The following is a 19,829-nucleotide window of genomic DNA, read 5'->3' on the forward strand; positions in this document are numbered from 1 at the left end:
TTTGTTCCGATTCCAATGTGCCGCTGTGCGAGTGCTTTGTTCCGATTCCAACGTGCCGCTGTGCGAGTGCTTTGTTCCGATTCCAACGTGCCGCTGTGCGAGTGCTTTGTTCCGATTCCAACGTGCCGCTGTGCGAGTGCTTTGTTTCGATTCCAATGTGCCGCTGTGTGAGTGCTTTGTTTCGATTCCAACGTGCCGCTGTGCGAGTGCTTTGTTTCGATTCCAATGTGCCGCTGTGTGAGTGCTTTGTTCCGATTCCAACGTGCCGCTGTGCGAGTGCTTTGTTTCGATTCCAACGTGCCGCTGTGCGAGTGCTTTGTTCCGATTCCAACGGCCTGCGGATGCCCTTTTGCAAGACCAAGCACGGGAGTTGAGGAGGTCCGAGGTGGTCTGAGCGTGGAAGTCACGAAGTGTATTTGCTTGAGCGTATTGAGGGTCGAACTGAGTGGCGTTTGAGTTATTTTTTTTTGTGAAACGCAGTTACTTCTTGCAAGCTGAATAAGCTAGTCTTGAAGGTATTAAGGAAAGCGGGAAGAGCGGGAAATAAGGAAGGGGAGGATGAGAAGAGGGAGGGAGAGAGTGGGGTGGGGGAGGAAGAGAGGGAGTGAGTAGGGTGGAGGTACGGATGAGCTCCTTGAGGGTAGGGGAGAGGAGTGGAGTGGAGAAAGAGCGGTGTGTGTGTGCATGCGCACACACAGGATTGTGATAACAGGCTAGGTTAGTAGGCCCAGCATGTCAGCCCACTGCTGATTGATCACCAGAGCTTCCCAAACTTGTTGAGATGGTAATGGCTCTGCCAGGCAGGCAGTGGTTCAGAAGCGAGGTTCGGCTAGGTAGTTTGAATGTGGGATCAATGGGAGGTCGAGGGGTTGAGGTGGTGGAGATGATGCAGAGAAAGAGGTTGAAAGTGTTGTGTGTGCAGGAGACCAGATGGAAAGGAGTCGGGGCAAGGAGGTTGGTAGGAGGATACAAGCTCACATTTGGGAATTATATGTGAAGGGAAAGAAATAAAACATAATCTGGGATCACGTGGAGTGATGGTGAGGAGAGCGCTCGTCATTGCTTCATAAACCACAATATCCCTGATGTTTTACATGCTTCACAGTCTTATGGCTCTCACAGAGCAAACAGAAGCTCCAATACAAGAACAAGCTAATGAAATTGAGGTGCAAATACATTACCAACAGATACCATGAAATTGGGCTTCACGAAACGAAGCATCAAATGGAACTTGGCGTGGAAAATGGATGTCGGGAACTTGGCGTGGAAAATGGATGTCGGGAAATGAGAAAAATAAATGTGCAAGAAAGTTACAAATAAGACGAAAATAGAATTAAAAATAATAATAATAATAATAATAAAAGAGTTGGGAGAGAATGATTGACAGCAATAATTATTGGACTGAAATGAACTCCCAAAAGGAATAATTAAAATGAGAAAAAAATGAAGGGGTAATGTGTGACGTCACAAACAACTGTGACAAACAGTAAAAATTGTAATAATCCAAATGGTATACGTCTCACAAGCATCCCGACATGGTCCTCGGCCTGAAGACCCTCAGGACATGCGGCGGCAGACGCCCCACCAGGGCATCACCCTCCACATGGTTACTTATTCACGAGGCAGCCTTGAAAAGGACCGTTGCCAAGCATCTCCCAGCCAATCAGAATCAGTTTACTAAAGCAATGTCCCGAGGGTAAAATGCACAACGTCTGCAAGTTTGAACGCGGGCCTGCAATCCATGTGTCGTAAAACTGAGGGAAACAGGAGAAAATGTTCACAAAGCAGGAGGTACTGGGGATGGAGGCGAAAGGTCAGGAAGCACATGACGGTAACAAAACTGACGTACACAAATTGAACGGTTATTTGTACATTGTTGTTACATAAACAAAGATGTGGGTGAAGAGGGACTAACATCAATGGGCATGAACTGCACAAGACGTTAGAGAGTTTCAGTACCTGGTCAGGTGAGGTGACTGAAGATTTTTAAGTGTCATAAAGAGATCAGAAAGAGAATAGCCAGACTGAAGAAGCTTTTTAACAAAATAAAGCAGCTCATGAGAAAGAGCTTCAACAAGCAGCTGAAGAGGAGTTTAATGAAATCTGTATTGGTCATTTGGAATTTGGTGCAGTATTGGTCTGAGACATGTTGGTGCCTGGTGCTAAGCCTACACCAAGCCTGGTGTTGGCTTAGCGGTTAGGGTGCCGGCTTGGGATCCTAGGATCCTGGGTTCGAATCCCGGTCGATCGCTGAATTAACGCCAGGGGGGTTGACTCAGCCTATCATCCTTCCGAGGTCGGCAAATTGAGCACCAGCTTGCTGGGATGAATGATCACGGTGTGTACCCCGATTAAGAATAGGTACACCGTGTCCCTGCGCATCGTAAGAGCGTGACCAAGGGTTGGGTTCAGGAAGGGCAACCGGCCATAAAAAAAATCATTGCCCTCCAAAAAGGAACCATGATTGTCATGGGGCGAGGCTAACCCCCGCTCTAGCGGGGAAAAATGGCCTTAAAACGCTCATTCATTCATTCATTCATTGGTCTGAGACATGAACCTTGAAAGAAAAATAGGGGCAATACCCCTGGGTGCTCACCTGGTAGAATAGAGCAGTATACTACACCGACTAAAGGTATTTTAAACAGTATCACGGTATTATAAACCAATTTCAATGGTTGCTAGGAGACAGGGCAGCATGTAGAATCATACCAACATAATTAAAATAAGACTTTAAACAAACAAAAAATACCTATTTTGGCAGGCGAACCCCCTCCGTCCCTGTATACCTCCTTAGACCTCGATGTTTGTAATATCTTGAACAAACATTGGTACATCACGGATGATTAAAGTTGTGATCAAGTTTCATCAAAACTGTTTGTGTTGTTTTGGAGAAGAAAGCAAATAGCTAATTTAGGGTTCAAACACCCCCACACATCTCCTTAAACCCTGATTTTTTTCATGCCATGAACAAACGTTCAAGCATCATGGGTAATGAAGGTTGTGGTCGTTTCATTGAAATTGTGTGTGCGGAGTTTTTTTTTTTTTTTTTTTTTTGTATACAAGATTGAGGCTCGTGAAAGATCGAACATAAATCACACAAAAAGTCAAACCGACACATAAAACACAAAATAAGGGGAGCGGTAGATAAGATGGGGAGAGAGAGGGAAGGACACAAACACAACATTTGAGAGCAGGGACATCGAGAGAACTGTGGGAGGGAGAGGGCTTGGGGGGAGGTGGGAGAGGTATAAAACATATGGACACTGCAAGGACTTCCAGGAAAGAAGTTGGAATTTCGAAAAAGTGTATCTGGGGTGAATTAGCGGGGGTAGAAAAGATCAAGGTTTTGGATGGGGGAAGATAAGAGATGGTGGTGAACAGCTGTTTTAAAGACCTGGAGGGAGGAGTGGGATTGAAGAGAGTGAGGGAGTTTGTTCCAGAGGCGGGAGAAAAGAGGATTGAAGGAGTGAAGGTGAGCAGAGAGTCTTGATTTTGGCAGTTTAACCATAAGAGGGATGCTGGCAGATCTTGTGCGACCTGCAGGAATATTTGGGGGACAGAGCCCAGAGAGAGAGCTGGGGGAGCAAGGCCGGAGAGGAGTCGTTAGAAGACAGAAAGACCACCAACCTGCCTGCGGTGAGTGAGTGAAAGGCCCTCGGAGTTAGCTTAATCGCGGGAGATTCCAATGATTCTGAAAGCTTTGGTTTCAACAGCGTGAAGACGAGCTCGGTGTGAGGCATGAGCACCAGCCCAGAGGGGGGAACAGTATTCCATTGAGCTGCGGATGAAAGCCTTGTATGTGGTGAGGAGCTCAGGTGTGCCGAGGAAGGACTTCGCACGACGGAGGATGCCCAGTCGGCGACTGACTTTGGAGGCCAGCTTGGAAATGTGGTTTTCCCAAGAAAGATCATGGCAGATCGTGAGACCCAAAAGCTTGAGCGACAGAACTTCTTGGAGAGGATTATTCAGAAAGTGGATGGGAGGGTTGTCCAGTCGGTCTTTTCGGAGAGACATAGTGAGAGTGTGTTACTCATTCCATCACGCCAAATCCATTCCGGGCCACACGTTGACTTCGACCAGAGAGGAGGTCCGCAAGCCAAGCGTGGAGATTTCCATGGATACCATAGGAGGAGAGTTTGGTGAGCAGAGCGGGGTGCCAGACCGTATCGAAGGCACGTGATATGTCGAGGGAGACAGCTCTGATTTCCTGTTTGGCATTGAGGACCTCCATCCATTGTTGGTAATTTGGTGATGAACCAAAAAACCCCTTCAAATAATAACTGAACTCTGTGGGAGATCTTTTCATTTCATTTTGGATGCATTAATAATAAAATTAATTCGAGTTTAAACAAACAAGGATTCTATTAAAGAATGTCAGTCTGAGAAATCAAAATGTTCATGTACATGAGAAAGAGTTCAATTCCGTTCCAAAAATATAAATTATTTCAACAATTTCTCATCTCCCCTTCCTGTTCAGGCTGGAGTTCCCCAAGGCAGTGTTCTGGACCCTGTGTTTTTTCTGGTCTTCATCAATGATCTCTCTGACTCTCTTGAAAATCCTCTCTATCTCTTTGCTGATGACTCCACTCTCTGTCGCTCCATTCCTCATCCCTCAGATCGGCAGTCTGCAGCCTCCTCACTCTCTGCAGACCTGGACAAAATCACAGACTGGGCAAACAAGTGGAACATGTCTTTCAATCCTGACAAATCTCACACTCTCACTTTGTCTCTCTGAAAAGACCGACTGGACAACCCTCCCATCTACTTTCTGAACAATCCTCTCCAAGAAGTTCTGTCGCTCAAGCTTTTGGGTCTCACTATCTGCCATGATCTTTCTTGGGAAAACCACATTTCCAAGCTGGCCTCCAAAGCCAGTTGCCGACTGGGCATCCTCCGTCACCCCCACCACATGCGAAGTCCTTCCTGGGCACTTCAGAGCTCCTCACCACATACAAGGCTTTCATCCGCAGCTCAATGGAATACTGCTCTCCCCTCTGGGCCGGTGCTCCTGCCTCACACCTAGCTCCTCTTCACACGGTTGAAACCAAAGCGTTCAGAATCATTGGAATCTCCCGCGATGAAGTTGATTCAGAGGGCCTTTCTGTCTTCTACCGACTCCTCTCCGACCTAGCTCCCCCTACTCTGTCTGTGCTCTGTCCCCCAAATATTCCGACAGGTCGCACAAGATCTGCCAGCAACCCTCTTCTGGTGAAACTGCCAAAATCAAGACTCTCTGCTCACCTTCACTCCTGCATTCCTCTTTTCTCCCGCCTCTGGAACAAACTCCCTCACTCCCTTCAATCCCACTCCTCCCTCCATATCTTCAAAACAGCTGTTCACCACCTTCCCCCATACAAAACCTTGATCTTTTCTACCCCCGATAAAACACCCCAAATCCACCTCTTTCCATCGACAACTTCTTTCCTGAAATTCCTAGTAGTGTTCATTTGCTTTATAGTGTACCCCTTCATCCTCCCCCAGCCCTCCCCCCTCCCCCTTCCACAGATCTACCGATATCCTTGTTCTCTACTGTTGTTGTGCTTGTGTGCTTCCCTCTCTCTCCCCCTCTTGTCTCCCGCTCCCTTCATTGTATGTTTTATATGTCTGTGCATGTTTTCATGTTCAATGTGTTAGCTCTTACACAAGCCTCGATTCTGTTTCCAAAAAAAAAAAAAAAATTACAAGAGAAATGCAACAAAAATATAAACTATTTCATCAAGGGAAACGTTACAAAGCCGGTAATGAATAGTCACTACTCAGTAGATAGTTAAATATTAGTTCCTATGCTTGAGGTACTCGCACATGAATGCCCTCAGAAGGCATATATGGGGGTGCACTCGGCGGTGTTGTGGGGGTGCATCCCGGCGGTGTGGTGGGGGTGCAACCCGGCAGTGTGGTGGGGGTGCAACCCGGCGGTTTGGTGGGGGTGCAACCTGGCGGTGTGGTGGGGGTGCAACACGGCGGTTTGGTGGGTGTGCAACCCGGCGGTGTGGTGGGGGTGCAACCCGGTGGTGTGGTGGGGCTGCAACCCCGAGGTGTGGTGGGGGTGCAACCCGGCGGTGTGGTGGGGGTGCAACCCGGCGGTTTGGTGGGGGTGCAACCTGGCGGTGTGGTGGGGGTGCAACCCGGCGGTGTGGTGGGGGTGCAACCCGGTGGTGTGGTGGGGCTGCAACCCCGAGGTGTGGTGGGGGTGCAACCCGGCGGTGTGGTGGGGGTGCAACCCGGCGGTTTGGTGGGGGTGCAACCAGGCAGTGTGGTGGGGGTGCAACCCGGCGGTGTGGTGGGGCTGCAACCCGGAGGTGTGGTGGGGGTGCAACCCGGCGGTGTGGTGGGGGTGCGCTCGGAGGTGTGGTTGGTGGGATTGACGTTATCTGGAGTGATGTTTGTAAAATGCCACAAAAAGCTGTTCCGACTCCATTGTTGGGCATAAAACTGGTCATCATTGTTTCGTATGCAGCCTTTGGTGGCTGGTTGCATCATTACTGGGAGCGCGGTTGTGCCCCTGTTACCAATAGGCTGGTGCTCATTTTGCCGACCTCGGAGGGATGACAGGCTGAGTGAACCCACCTGGTGTTATTGAAACGGCACGACAGGTGCTCCAACTCAAGACCCTAATATCTTAAGCCAACCACCTAATTAACCATGAAGCCACCAGGCTTATAAATAGGCTACTGGTGCAAGGTAGATTCACCTATTCAAGGTATCACGAAACCGCCGAGATGAAAACGAAAACAGCACGTGACCAAGGTGTATGTTAAATGCCCTCACATCGGGCATGGAAGGTCACCTGGTCCACCAAAAGGTGTGAAAAACGCCCCAGCCTAAACCGGTGAACCATCTGGGGCCTTCCAGGAATTCCCTTTCCCAAAAACTCGTTTGTCTGCCAGGAATCGCGTACGGAAACCGCCTTCTTCCCCAAAACCGAGCACTCACCTCATGTTTGACGCACCACTCCGCACACACAAGCGGATACTTTTCCCGCTGCTTGGCATCTTCATCGAGACGACAGAAAACATGCTCATCCGGGAAGCTCGAGCCGAGGTTGGGCGGGGCATGGAGTGCGTGGGCGGAGACAGGGCGGAGCTTCATACCGATCTTCCAGCCCACGGAGCAAGTCACGTGACGGGCTGTCGCAACGCGGGTTTCTCCATGGAGCGCTAAAGTATGACGTCATCACCAAATGCGGGATTCTTGTTTGATATTTGCGAAATCGAAGATTCTTCAGGTTATATTGGGTCGGTCAACTGTTATTGTCTTTTTGTCAATCGCCTACAAGTCAATTCTAAAGCGATCGTCGTAGTTACTTTACAAAGTTGTAGAGGTAGTCACAACTGGGAAGCCCATTGATTTTGAGGGCAACCTGTGCCCACGTTTCTAAAAATCGACATTTTTCATCCGATTGACTTGCAAGTTGAACAGGATTTGCAAATCGAGTCACTCACTGTATTGGGAAACAAACTATTTGAGGGCAAAAGGTCAATGTTCAACTCAATGTCAAATTTCTAAAATCGTAAATTTTCATCCAATTCACCTCTAACCTTTGATCAAGATAATCAATTTTAATCTTAATTGAATGGACAATTTGATGTATCCATGGAAACTTTTGTATCATTACTGCAAACAATACCAAGCTTCTTGCGGAAACCCCACTCACCGAGACTCTCGCGGCAACCCCACTCACCGAGACTCTCGCGGCAACCCCACTCACCGAGACTCTCGCGGCAACCCCACTCACCGAGACTCTCGCGGCAACCCCACTCACCGAGACTCTCGCGGCAACCCCACTCACCGAGACTCTCGCGGCAACCCCACTCACCGAGACTCTCGCGGCAACCCCACTCACCGAGACTCTCGCGGCAACCCCACTCACCGAGACTCTCGCGGCAACCCCACTCACCGAGACTCTCGCGGCAACCCCACTCACCGAGACTCTCGCGGCAACCCCACTCACCGAGACTCTCGCGGCAACCCCACTCACCGAGACTCTCGCGGCAACCACACTCACCGAGCCTCTCGCGGCAACCTCGCTCACCGAGACTCTCGCGGCAACCTCGCTCACCGAGACTCTCGCGGCAACCCCACTCACCAAACCTCTCGCGGCAACCCCACTCACCAAACCTCTCGCGGCAACCACACTCACCGAGCCTCTCGCGGCAACCTCGCTCACCGATCCTCTCATGACAATCTCACACATAGAGCAAAAACCTTGGTGTGTATGTCTGTTTATTTCAACCAAGTGTTTGCGTTTTAAAGCAATCTTTGTGCACAAGAGGCATTAATGGCTTGATGTGGTAATATCCGATGGAGCAGTGAGAGGGACATGAGGGGACACCAATGTAGGGGCCTGGCGTTGCCCGTTCCTTCAGTTGGATTTGCTCCACATTTTGCCGCTTCCTCTTAACCTTGCGAGACAAGAGAGACAGACAATCAGTGTGCCACGTGGTACAAACAAGCGGACATTCGTGATTCGTCATAATAATACCTGGAATAACGCAATCGGTGATTGGAATACGACAGTGAAAATATACTTTTTATGCATAAAGGACCAGGTGGGTACCTGTCCTCTGCACCTCTCAATCACTGTTGATTAACACAGGTGGGTAACGTATCACACCGTTTGAACCAAATCGTTTTTTTCTCCATTTATAAGCAAGTGGAGGTTAACATTGAATGAAATGGTCATTTTTGAGGTCGTTTCACAAAATAATTATCAACATAGCATGCTGGCCATGAGGTGCTGTGATATATTACTCAAACCAAAACTCGTACACGAGTCTCGGCCTAGTAAACAAAAGGTATTAAAAAGAGAAAAAAAGAAATTGCGGGGAGGCCGAAGTTTCTAGGCACACGTTAAAAGGCACTACCACCTCGAGCAGTTGCCTCAGGTGAGGCTCAGGTCGAATATTTCAACCACCGTGTGTGGTCTACATACATTAAGTCATAGACAACCATTGTGGTGCTTCTTTTTTCTTCTCAATCCCTTCCACTACTCCCACACACCTCCCGACCCCTGACTCCAACGTCATCCACCACGTAACTCCTTTATCCCACCTCCTCTAAAGAGGAGATTTAACACCTGGCTGGCATTGCCTGCATAGTTCTGCCGACTCCTCTCTGGCCTTGCTCCCCCAGCCCTCTCTGTGGTCTGTCCCCCAAATATTCCGACAGGTCGCACAAGATCTGCATGCAACCCTCTTATGGTTAAACCACCAAAATCAAGTCTCTCTGCTCACCTTCACTCCTTCATTCCTCTTTACTCCTGCCTCTGGAACAAACTCCTTCACTTTCCTCAATCTCACTCCTCCCTCCAGGTCTTTAAAAGAGCTGTTCACCACCATCTCATATCTTCCCCCATCCAAAACCTTGATATTTTCTACCCCCACTAATTCACCCCAGATCCACTTTTCTGAAATACCGACCTTTCTCTCCTGGAAGTCCTAGCTGTGTCCATGTGGTTTTACCTCAAGCCACCACCCAACCCCCTTCCCATCCCACCTCCCCCCAAGCCTTCTCCCTCCCACAGATCTCTCGATGTCCCTGCTCTCAAATGTTGCGTTTGTGTCCTTCCCCCTCTCTCCCCATCTTGTCTACCGCTCCCCTTGTTTTGTGTTGAGTGTCGGTTTGCTTTTTGTGTGATTAATGTTCGCTCTTTCACGAGCCTCGATCTTGTATACAAAAAAAAAAAAGTTCTCAATGAAGACCACTCAGATGTCAAAGCATTCGATTTGAGCCATACCCCCCTGATTGCCAAAGCTGGTGATGCTTTTTTTGTTTCATAATTAATGGTATTTAACCACACGAGCTTTCTCAATTCATGGTAATATTGCACCCATACCGCAGCTCTCAATTTGGTCACAGTAGGCCAATTTCACCAACACTGTATCCTAGTGTGGGTGATCACTTTAAACGTCCTTTTTTTGCAGAACACTCAATGACTTGAATAAGTTTTTAAAAATCCAAGTGTCAGTTTCTTACACACACATTCATTGGACTCTGGACGCACGCACGCACGCACACACACACACACACACACACACACACACACACACACACACACACACACACAAAAAGGAGTCAAACAGGCAAACGTGTTAGCAATGTGTTCAAAGAAAAAGCACAACATGCTTTTAACATATTAGCACACAAACACACACAAGAGATAAACTCAGGGTAACAACTTCCTGCAGGGTCTTCCTACCAGATCTTATCTTCATCTGGACATCTTGGAAAAGTGTCTGCAGGTTAAGGGAGAGTTGGTTAGACAGCACAGGCTCCGCTCAGTTTTTGAACCATGTGTCGACTTCATTACTTTAAAACATTTCCCACTGAACCACCATTAATTAGCGCACACTCCTACAAACCGTTGACGGGCAAACGTTCCTGCACCTCGTTAACCTGGACCCCGTTGGCCGGCACACGTTAACCTGGACCCCGTTGGCCGGCACACGTTAACCTGGACCCCGTTGGCCGGCACACGTTAACCTGGACCCCGTTGGCCGGCACACGTTAACCTGGACCCCGTTGGCCGGCACACGTTAACCTAGACCCCGTTGGCCGGCACACGTTAACCTGGACCCCGTTGGCCGGCACACGTTAACCTGGACCCCGTTGGCCGGCACACGTTAACCTGGACCCCGTTGGCCGGCACACGTTAACCTGGACCCCGTTGGCCGGCACACGTTAACCTGGACCCCGTTGGCCGGCACACGTTAACCTGGACCCCGTTGGCCGGCACACGTTAACCTGGACCCCGTTGGCCGGCACACGTTAACCTGGACCCCGTTGGCCGGCACACGTTAACCTGGACCCCGTTGGCCGGCACACGTTAACCTGGACCCCGTTGGCCGGCACACGTTAACCTGGACCCCGTTGGCCGGCACACGTTAACCTGGACCCCGTTGGCCGGCACACGTTAACCTGGACCCCGTTGGCCGGCACACGTTAACCTGGACCCCGTTGGCCGGCACACGTTAACCTGGACCCCGTTGGCCGGCACACGTTAACCTGGACCCCGTTGGCCGGCACACGTTAACCTGGACCCCGTTGGCCGGCACACGTTAACCTGGACCCCGTTGGCCGGCACACGTTAACCTGGACCCCGTTGACCGGCACACATTAACCTGGACCCCGTTGGCCGGCACACGTTAACCTGGACCCTGTTGGCCGGCACACGTTAACCTGGACCCCGTCGGGCGGCACACGTTAACCTGCAACCCGTCGGGCAGTACATGCTCCAGAACCCTATCTGTTAACCTTCAGGATTCAGCACATAGACATAACTCTGTGATCAACAATTTAACATTTCTGAATAAATTAAACCACCATGGAGATTCTATTTCAAAAGAGGACCAAAAGCACCTTTCTGCACCATGTTGCATCCTCGATAATCAATCATCCTTCAACTTAACACAACCCGTGGCCCTGTCACAGTGGAGGTACAAGGTGTAGTGAAATCGTATTCGTACTAATGCTGAACCCAGGTGATGATCGTTGCTCGCTGACACCGCTAGGGGCGCGGCTATAAGACCCGCTGCGGTCGGTGCTCAGGGGGACTTCTCCTGTGACATGTTACATCTAGTGGGCTCGCTAACGGTATGCCTGCATAGAATATTAAGCTTGCTTCCATTGAATGTTATGAATGGACCCATGTGATGCCAAACCTTATTCCTATTGCATTTCCTGTATTTACAGAATGATGTCATGGTCTTAATGGAATTAAACCACCAGATGGACTAAAGTTGTGGACCCGATTGGTTATTCACAACACTTAATTCCATTAAAGATCTACCGACATGGCGGGCAACAAGACGCTGGTGGTCACACCATTCTGCGCCGACCCGCAAGCCTCGGATGGTGGATTGCAACTGAAGCACCGGCTGAAAACGTTGGAGAACCATTTCGCTGAGCCTGAGACTGAGCCGACGGCTGTCGCGAAGCTAGCAACGCTGCACTCCAAAATCGACTACAAGGTGTACAACAGCATCGCACAATGTGCGACGTACGACCTCGCTATTGCGGAGCTCAAACGATTGTACATAAAGGAAAAGAGCCCGGTGTATGCTCGGCATTTGCTATTAACGCGACGCCGGAAACCCAACGAGCCGATGGATCACTATGCCCAGGAGCTCCGGCAACTCCTGCTGGACAGCACCCAGGAGCCACGGACTCACGAGCAGGCTCAGGATGACCTTCTCCTAGACGCCTATGTCGCCGGGGTCTCCTCTCAGGACCTAAGGCTCAAACTCCTGGAGAAGACCGACCTGACCTTCGCGGCGGCACTCGAGCAAGGAAAGGTACACACTGAAGCGCGGTTGCAGTCGAACGTCTATGATCGCACGCGCCTCTTGGCGGGAACCTCGCTCCACGCACGGCCGGAGAGTGCTACCGCCGAGGGAGCGGAACTGCTCGCGGAACTCCAGGATGCTCCGGAGGAGGATCCGGTCCTGATGGCTGCCGCAACGGCCAGACCCAAGGCCTTACGCGGAGCCACCTGCTATTTCTGTGGGGGACAACGACATCTCCGGGCCGTGTGTCCAGCTCGGGACGCCATATGCCATTTGTGCTCGCAAAAGGGGCACTACGCAAAAGTGTGCCGGAAAACCGCACGCGGCTCGCGGCCGCGCGCGACCTTGAATGGGCTCATTGCGGAGCCTACAAGCCGAGCTCGGAACATGGCGCCTTACCCGGCTTTGAAGGACAGGGCCCCTCCTCGCGGGCCCCTGGTCGCTCAATCGACCTTGGCGAGAGTCACCGAACAGCCACAACAGTCTTATCCTCAATCGGGCACGGCACATGCGTCCTTGACCAGACTCCGGGCCACGCGAGGGGCTTTGGAGCCTCGCCAAGCCCCATCGGTACGTTCTCGTCGTGTCTCTCAAGAGCGTACAGCGTCCACTGGCGGCAACGAGTTCGGTACCAACTACGGTGGCCCTCACCCGTCAAACGGCGATTTCGAATACTACGGAGGCCTATACCCGTCAAACGGCGATTTCGAATACTACGGAGGCCCATACACATCAAACGGCGATTTTGAATCGCAAAGCACCGGAATGCATGGGAAAGCTCTCTGATGGCTTTAACGGATTCCCCATGGACAACGAATACTCCGGCAACGACCGCAAAACTGCAGATTGCATGGGAACACACCCTGACAACTTATACGAGACTCCACGGGCACCCTCTGATGCCCGGAAAACTGCCGCTGGCATAGGATCCGCCCGCGATGCTCGGCCGACCCACTCGGGAGGTTCGGTCCCACTCCCAGCAGGCTCGTCCGGCCTGGCTCAAGCCCTTATTCCCCTCATGGTCGAGGGACATTGTGTGTGGGCCTTGGTGGATACAGGGTCTACGGATAGCTTTATCGACCAGCGACTAGTGCACAGGCATGGTTGGCAGGTCTTGAGGTCTACGAGACGGATCTTCATGGCTTCCCAGGGACTTCGACTCAGCACGAAGGGGGAATGCCGATTGAAACTCGTGATAAAGGGACGGGTTTTCCCAGATGTGCACCTTATGGTATTACCTGCTTTATGTGCTGATATTCTGTTAGGACACGATTTTCTTAAGCGACATGGACGTCTGGAAATGGAGTTTGGTGGGCCTGACACGCTTGTTGTGGGGGCTGACGCGCTTGCTGTGTGTGCCCTAGCGAAAATGGAAATCCAGCCGCTTTCGCTGTTCCCCAATCTAACCTCCGACTGTACCCCTGTCGCGGTAAAATCATGGCGCTACTCTCGAGCAGACATGCAATTCATTGCGGACGAAACGGCTCAGCTCTTGAAAGACGGTATCATAGAACCTAGCCGGTCGCCGTGGTGAGCCCAGGTCTTGGTGGTGCGAAGCGATGCACACCGCAGACGCATGGTAATCGACTACTCCCAAACGATTAACCGCTTTACACAGCTGGATGCCTACCCCCTTCCGGGGATGGACGCGCTGGTGCGACAGGTGGCCCAGTACTCGGTCTACAGCACTCTCGATCTCCGTAGTGCGTACCATCAGATCCCCATCTCTAGGGCAGATCGTATCTATACCGCATTTGAGTCGGGGCAACGGTTGTACCAGTTTACTCGATTGCCTTTTGGGGTAACGAACGGGGTCGCCTGTTTCCAGAGGGCCATGGATGACCTCATTGCAAGGGAGAACTTAACCGATGTTTTCGTCTACCTAGACAATCTTACGGTTTGTGGGTATGACCAAGGGCACCATAATGCTAATCTGAAGCGCTTCCTCGAGGTCGCGCAGAGGTATCACTTAACCATGAACGAGGATAAGTGTCAATACTCTCTACACAAGATAGATCTTCTGGGGTACACCGTGACCCATGGCTCTGTCGCTCCGGATAAGGAGCGTCTGCGACCTTTGCTCGACATGGCCCCTCCCTGCGATCGGGCGTCCCTGAAGCGCGCCCTCGGGCTATTCGCCCATTACTCAAAATGGGTCCAAAATGTCTCCGCGAAACTTCGCCCCCTTGTGGCCTGCGACACATTCCCTCTGCTTCCGGCCGCATTGGCGGCCTTTGGAGGCCTTAAGGCCGACATCGCCAGTGCCGCTGTGGCGACGATCGACGAGAGCGGATCTTTCGTCCTCGAAAGTGATGCCTCGGATCAGGCCATCGCGGCGACCCTCTCCCAAGGAGGGCGTCCGGTGGCTTTCTTTTCACGGACTCTTACCTCCGCTGAGCGGAGACATTCGTCTGTCGAAAAGGAAGCGTATGCGATCGTCGAGTCTATTCGGCGATGGCGCCCGTACTTACTCTGGCGATGTTTCCAAATCATTACGGACCAGCAAAGTGTTGCGTTCATGTACGACACATTACACGCCCAGCGCATTAAGAATGAGAAAATCACTTGCTGGCGTATAGAGCTTGCCGACTTCTGCTACACTATCAAATACCGCCCGGGGAAGGATAACCAGGCCGCCGACGCCTTATCGAGACCGGCTACGTGCGCGGGTATCGCCACTTTGTAAGGCCTACGCGTGCTGCATGCCACTGCGGGGCATCTGGGGGTAACGCGTTTCGCTCATTTTGTGCGGCGTGGCAATCTACCATACTCGATTGACGATATCCGCCGTATCTGTCGCGACTGCGCTATATGCGCGGCAAACAAAACCGCGTTTCTATAACCCACCCATGGGGACTCTGGTTAGGGCTACGAGGCCGTGGGAACGCTTGGCGATGGATTTCAAGGGCCCATTGCCGGTGTCGAGTAACTCTCGCTATCTGCTCACTATCATCGATGAGTACTCGCGATTTCCCTTAGCTTATACGTGCGTGGACATGACTGCACGGTAATACGATGCTTACAGAATTTGTTCTCTATGTTCGGGTACCCGGCCTATGTGCATACCGACCGGGGTGCGGTCTTCTTGTCTCAGGAGGTGCGAGGCTATCTGCTCCAAGATAACATCGCTTCTAGTTACACCACGCCGTACAGACCCCAGGCAAATGGGCAGATCGAATGCTTCAACGGGATTATATGGAGGGCCGTCATGCTCAACCTCCGGACCCTCGGCCGGGGCCTCGATAAATGGGCTTGGTCGCTACCTCGGCGTTGAACTCGATCAGGGCTCTACTGTGTACGGCCACCAACCAGACTCCCCACGAGAGACTTTTCCACCACCCCAGGAGCACGGGGTGTATACGGTCTTTACCCAGTTGGCTCGCTGAGCCCGGGCCGGCCTACCTCAAACGGGCGGTTCGCACGAGCAAGTACGACTCCTTAGTGGACAAAGTGCAGATACTCCAGGCTAATCCTGAGCATGCTCGTGTGATGACGGCTGATGGACGTGAGACCACTGTCTCCGTACGTCATCTTACCCCATGTGGGATCGCCGAACCTTGTAGGGAATCGGACAAACCGATCGAACCAATCTATGAGACTATGGACTCTTCCGACGCTCCCGTCGCTGAAAGTCTGCCAACCCTCCCCTCTCGCCGCATCTACCCGTGCCCGAAGGCTTGGCGGTACCCCCTTCGTCACCCGACTCCGGTAGCTCCTCCGACGCCGGGGTCTCTGAGATACGTGATGCCGTACCCGGGGAATTTCGGACGCGTGCTGGCAGAGAAATTCGCCGCCCGGACCGGTACGGTTGGGTCGACTGATACCATGTTCCACACCCTGTTAATGCTGACGCTCGCTCGATTCTAGCCGCTCTGCAGTATAATTCTAACGGTGGGGAGAATGTAGTGAAATCGTATTCGTACTAATGCTGAACCCAGGTGATGATCGTTGCTCGCTGACACCGCTAGGGGCACGGCTATAAGACCCGCTGCGGTCGGTGCTCAGGGGGACTTCTCCTGTGACATGTTACATCTAGTGGACTCGCTAACGGTACGCCTGCATAGAATATTAAGCTTGCTTGCATTGAATGTTATGAATGGACCCATGTGATGCCAAACCTTATTCCTATTGCATTTCCTGTATTTACAGAATGATGTCATGGTCTTAATGGAATTAAACCACCAGATGGACTAAAGTTGTGGACCCGATTGGTTTTTCACAACACAAGGCACCAATTTAAAATACAGGAAGCGAATCCAAATCGACTCTTTCCATTGCAATCTCCACACTTACCCTTTTACTTTGGATGGTTTCTTGGTAATCGGTCGTCCATCAGCTGTTGCTCCAACTGCATCCCGACTAATCACAGTACCACCACTGACTCCGACCTCTGAATTCACTCCGGCACCACCAGAGGGGTCTGCGTCCTGAGCCGCAGCTGCAGCTTTCATGGTTTTCCTCAAGTTGGAAACCTTATTAGGGGGTTTGGGAGGGAATAGGAGCAGGTATACTCATCGTAGCACACGTACCTCCAACTTCAAAGCCTCAAATCGTACCTCAAAGCATCTGAAGAAGGCATGATTTAAGATGATCACGAGATTCTCATTATCACACCTCAAGGACCAAGCATTTCTGCACCCTCACCACTTATCTTCCCCCATCCAAAACCTTGATCTTTTCAACCCCCGCTAATTTCACCCCAGATTCACTTTTTTGAAATCTTTCTTTGCACTTTTTGAAATTGCATTTTGAAATCCAATTTTTTATTTAATTATTTTGTATTTTGTAAATACAACACTTGTATTTTGAAATCCAAATTCACTTTGGACAGAAATACAAGTTTGTGTGGCAAGGTTGCCCAGGAGGCGTGAATGGTGTTGGTGTCCTGTTTTCTGAGGAGTTTGTAGACAGTGTGGTGAGTGTGACTAGAGTGAGTGAAAGGTTGATGATAGTGCGTAGGCGAGATAGGGGGCACCTCCGGGACACAAAGGTGATCCCGGGGGAGGAGGCCGTTTCACAGCACCACTTGGTTGTCTGCGACATAAGGGTGAAAGGTGCGAGGAGAGCTCGGCGGGTGATGTACCAACCGAGAATGAAGGTGTGGAGGTTGAAAGAGGTGACAGTGAGGGAGGCATTAAAAGAGAGGCTGAGTTGGGTAGAGGATGATGTGGTTGAGCTTGAAAGTGGTTGGATGTCAATGAAAGATAGTCTGTTGGGAGCCGTTGGTGAGGTATGTGGATGGACAAAAGGACCACCGAGGCACTCGGAAACATGGTGGTGGGATGATGAAGTTGGAACGAAGATTGACGAGAAGATGAAGAAGTTCAAGGAGTGGCAGAAGGCAAAGGGTACGGGAGCAGAAACAGCAGAGCATGAAAGTTATAAGGCAGCCAAAAAGGCTGCAAAGAAAGAGGTAGCAAAGGCGCAGGAGGCATGTAGGAAAATGTTCGGAGAACACTTGGATTTGGAAGACGGTCAGAGAGCGGTATTCAGGATTGCAAAGCAGACAGCGAGAGGTGTGATGTGATGGGGGTGAGTTGCTTGAAGGATGAAGTGGGACAAATCGTTGTGGACCCAGATGGAATTAAAGGAAGTTGGAAGAGGTATATGGAAATACTGTTGAATGCAGAGAATGAATGGGATGGCAACATAGAGAGTAACCCAGTTCTAGGACCGGCAGAGAAGATAACCGAGAAGGAAGTTGAGGAAGCGATAAAAGCAATGAAGAGTAGAAAAGCGGGAGGGCCGACGGGAGTTGTGGGAGATATGTTGAAGGCAGCGGGAAATTGGGGTGTGAAGAGAATGACAGATCTGCAATCTGGTGGTGAAAGAAGTAGTGGGGCAGATATGTAACAAAAATTGCACGAGATGTTCACATCCGGCAGAAAGTTTGAAATTTTGCATACAGGGGTATTTTGACATGCTGAGTTCAAAAATTGGCGGATCCAAGAGGTCTGACCAATGGACAGGCCGCCATCTTGAATTCCAATATGGCTGCCAAGACGAAATGTTGATAATCCCTATCTTGGGTTCTAAATGACCTGTGGTGCTCAAATTTTGTACACAAGGGTATGTTGACATGCTGAGTTCAATAAGGCAATAATTTGAAATGTCTGACAAATGGTATGGCCGCCATTTTGAATTCCAATATGGCCGCCAAGACGAAATGTTGAAAATCCCGGGTTCTTTGCAAAAGCAATACCAATTCAATGGATCCCTAGTTGACAAATCATATAACAAGTCAAAGAGCTCATTTCAAAGTATATTTCGTACCAGTTGGCAGCCGTAACATGCTGCAAGCTTTTTTCCATCCGTTTTACTTCTCCTACTGCTCATCTCGGAAGCATTGTCCAGAGCAGAAACATAGTTCTGTGCATGGTAGATTAGCAGCAGAACATTTGCAATTTCCAGAACACCGTTTTTTACACTTGCACTTGATCAGCTCTCGGCACCCTTTTGACGCCTCTGGCATTACTGTCCAAAATGGATGCCAGACATCATCTGCATTTTTAGCCCATCCCCAATCTGCAGGTGAAGGCAGCTCTGGGTTAGCAATTTGGGACTGTCCCCAGATGTGACCGGCCTGAAAGACTGCCCTCTTCACATGTTGACGCAGTGCCTCTTTTGTCGGTGGAATATTTTCCGATTGCCGATTTCCCTGAGCAAACAGCTGCTTGCGTGCTTCGTTCACTTTCTTCAGAGGGGAAGTTCTACTGTACAGAACAACGAAGAACCTCTCTATGTTGTCCATGTCATCATCTGTTACTTCCGCTGGTGCATGTGAGAGATGATTGAAGACCTCCCCCAAGTTTGGCATGGAATTCCATATGCTCCACACAGTCTTTTTGCCAATCCCACATATGGCAGAAACAGTATCGCATCCGGAAACAGTATGCAGGAATAGAAGCCCCCATGAGCGTTCAGGGCCAATGTGAGTCGCAATAGTGTGAGCAGCAATGTGCCTGAAATAGTTTCCATGTCCAAATGCCAACCACATTGCACAACCGTCCATAATGCTTGCCATTGCGATAGCCAACACAACCACATCCGTGTCTGTTGCATGAATGACGATACTTCTGTACCCCTGCTGATATGCATGCCAAGCATGTAGCATCATTCGTGAATCAGCCTCTTCATGCGTACATGGTTGAATTTGAGAAACATCAGAAGGGGGCTTTGATTTAACCTCTTCTTCTAAGGTTGTAAGAAGTGTTTTTCCCTCTGGAATAGGCATCGTTTGCAGGGAATCAGCAAGGAAACTGAATAATGTCTTTTTGTTGGAATCTACACGAAGGAAGCTGCTCCAGTTTCGTGGCACGGATGTCTGTTCAGTCACATGGAGTGGTATGCCAGTGCCACGACCAAGCCTGGTGCCTTCTTTGAGACTGTCCGTTCTGTAGGTGTCCCACACCACATCAACACGCATCACAGTCCCCTCATTTAACTTTCGGGCAATGTACGGAAGGACCTGTTTCTGTGCATAGTCACCAAATGTCCTGATCACACTGTTGCACTTCTTAGGCTCCAAATGATGGACTAAGGCAG

The 19,829-nt window shown here is 50.5% G+C and overlaps 2 protein-coding genes across 4 annotated transcripts in view; both read right to left on the bottom strand.

Annotated features, from left to right (window-relative positions):
• LOC137429568 (mitogen-activated protein kinase kinase kinase 13) overlaps positions 1-7,051 on the bottom strand; it is a 138,841-nt gene extending 131,790 nt beyond the window's left edge. For both annotated transcript variants that reach the window (XR_013623760.1, XM_068119576.2), the window contains exon 1: positions 6,934-7,051. The gene's annotated coding sequence lies outside the window, so the exon portion shown is untranslated. The remainder of the gene's footprint in view (positions 1-6,933) is intronic.
• Positions 7,052-8,206: 1,155 nt separating this feature from the next.
• LOC137429569 (COP9 signalosome complex subunit 7b) overlaps positions 8,207-19,829 on the bottom strand; it is a 72,872-nt gene continuing 61,249 nt past the window's right edge. The window contains exons 7-9 of one of the 2 annotated variants that reach the window (XM_068119580.2): positions 16,578-16,756; positions 10,199-10,235; positions 8,207-8,402 (exon numbers count right to left, since the gene is read on the bottom strand). In XM_068119580.2, the coding sequence (XP_067975681.1) occupies positions 10,211-10,235; positions 16,578-16,756 (204 nt within the window). In that variant the 3' untranslated portion in view covers positions 8,207-8,402; positions 10,199-10,210. The remainder of the gene's footprint in view (positions 8,403-10,198; positions 10,236-16,577; positions 16,757-19,829) is intronic. The other variant, XM_068119579.2, reaches the window with a different exon arrangement.

This window comes from Myxine glutinosa, chromosome 6, assembly GCF_964187855.1.
Source record: "Myxine glutinosa chromosome 6, kmMyxGlut1.1, whole genome shotgun sequence".
Classification (NCBI taxonomy): domain Eukaryota; kingdom Metazoa; phylum Chordata; class Myxini; order Myxiniformes; family Myxinidae; genus Myxine; species Myxine glutinosa.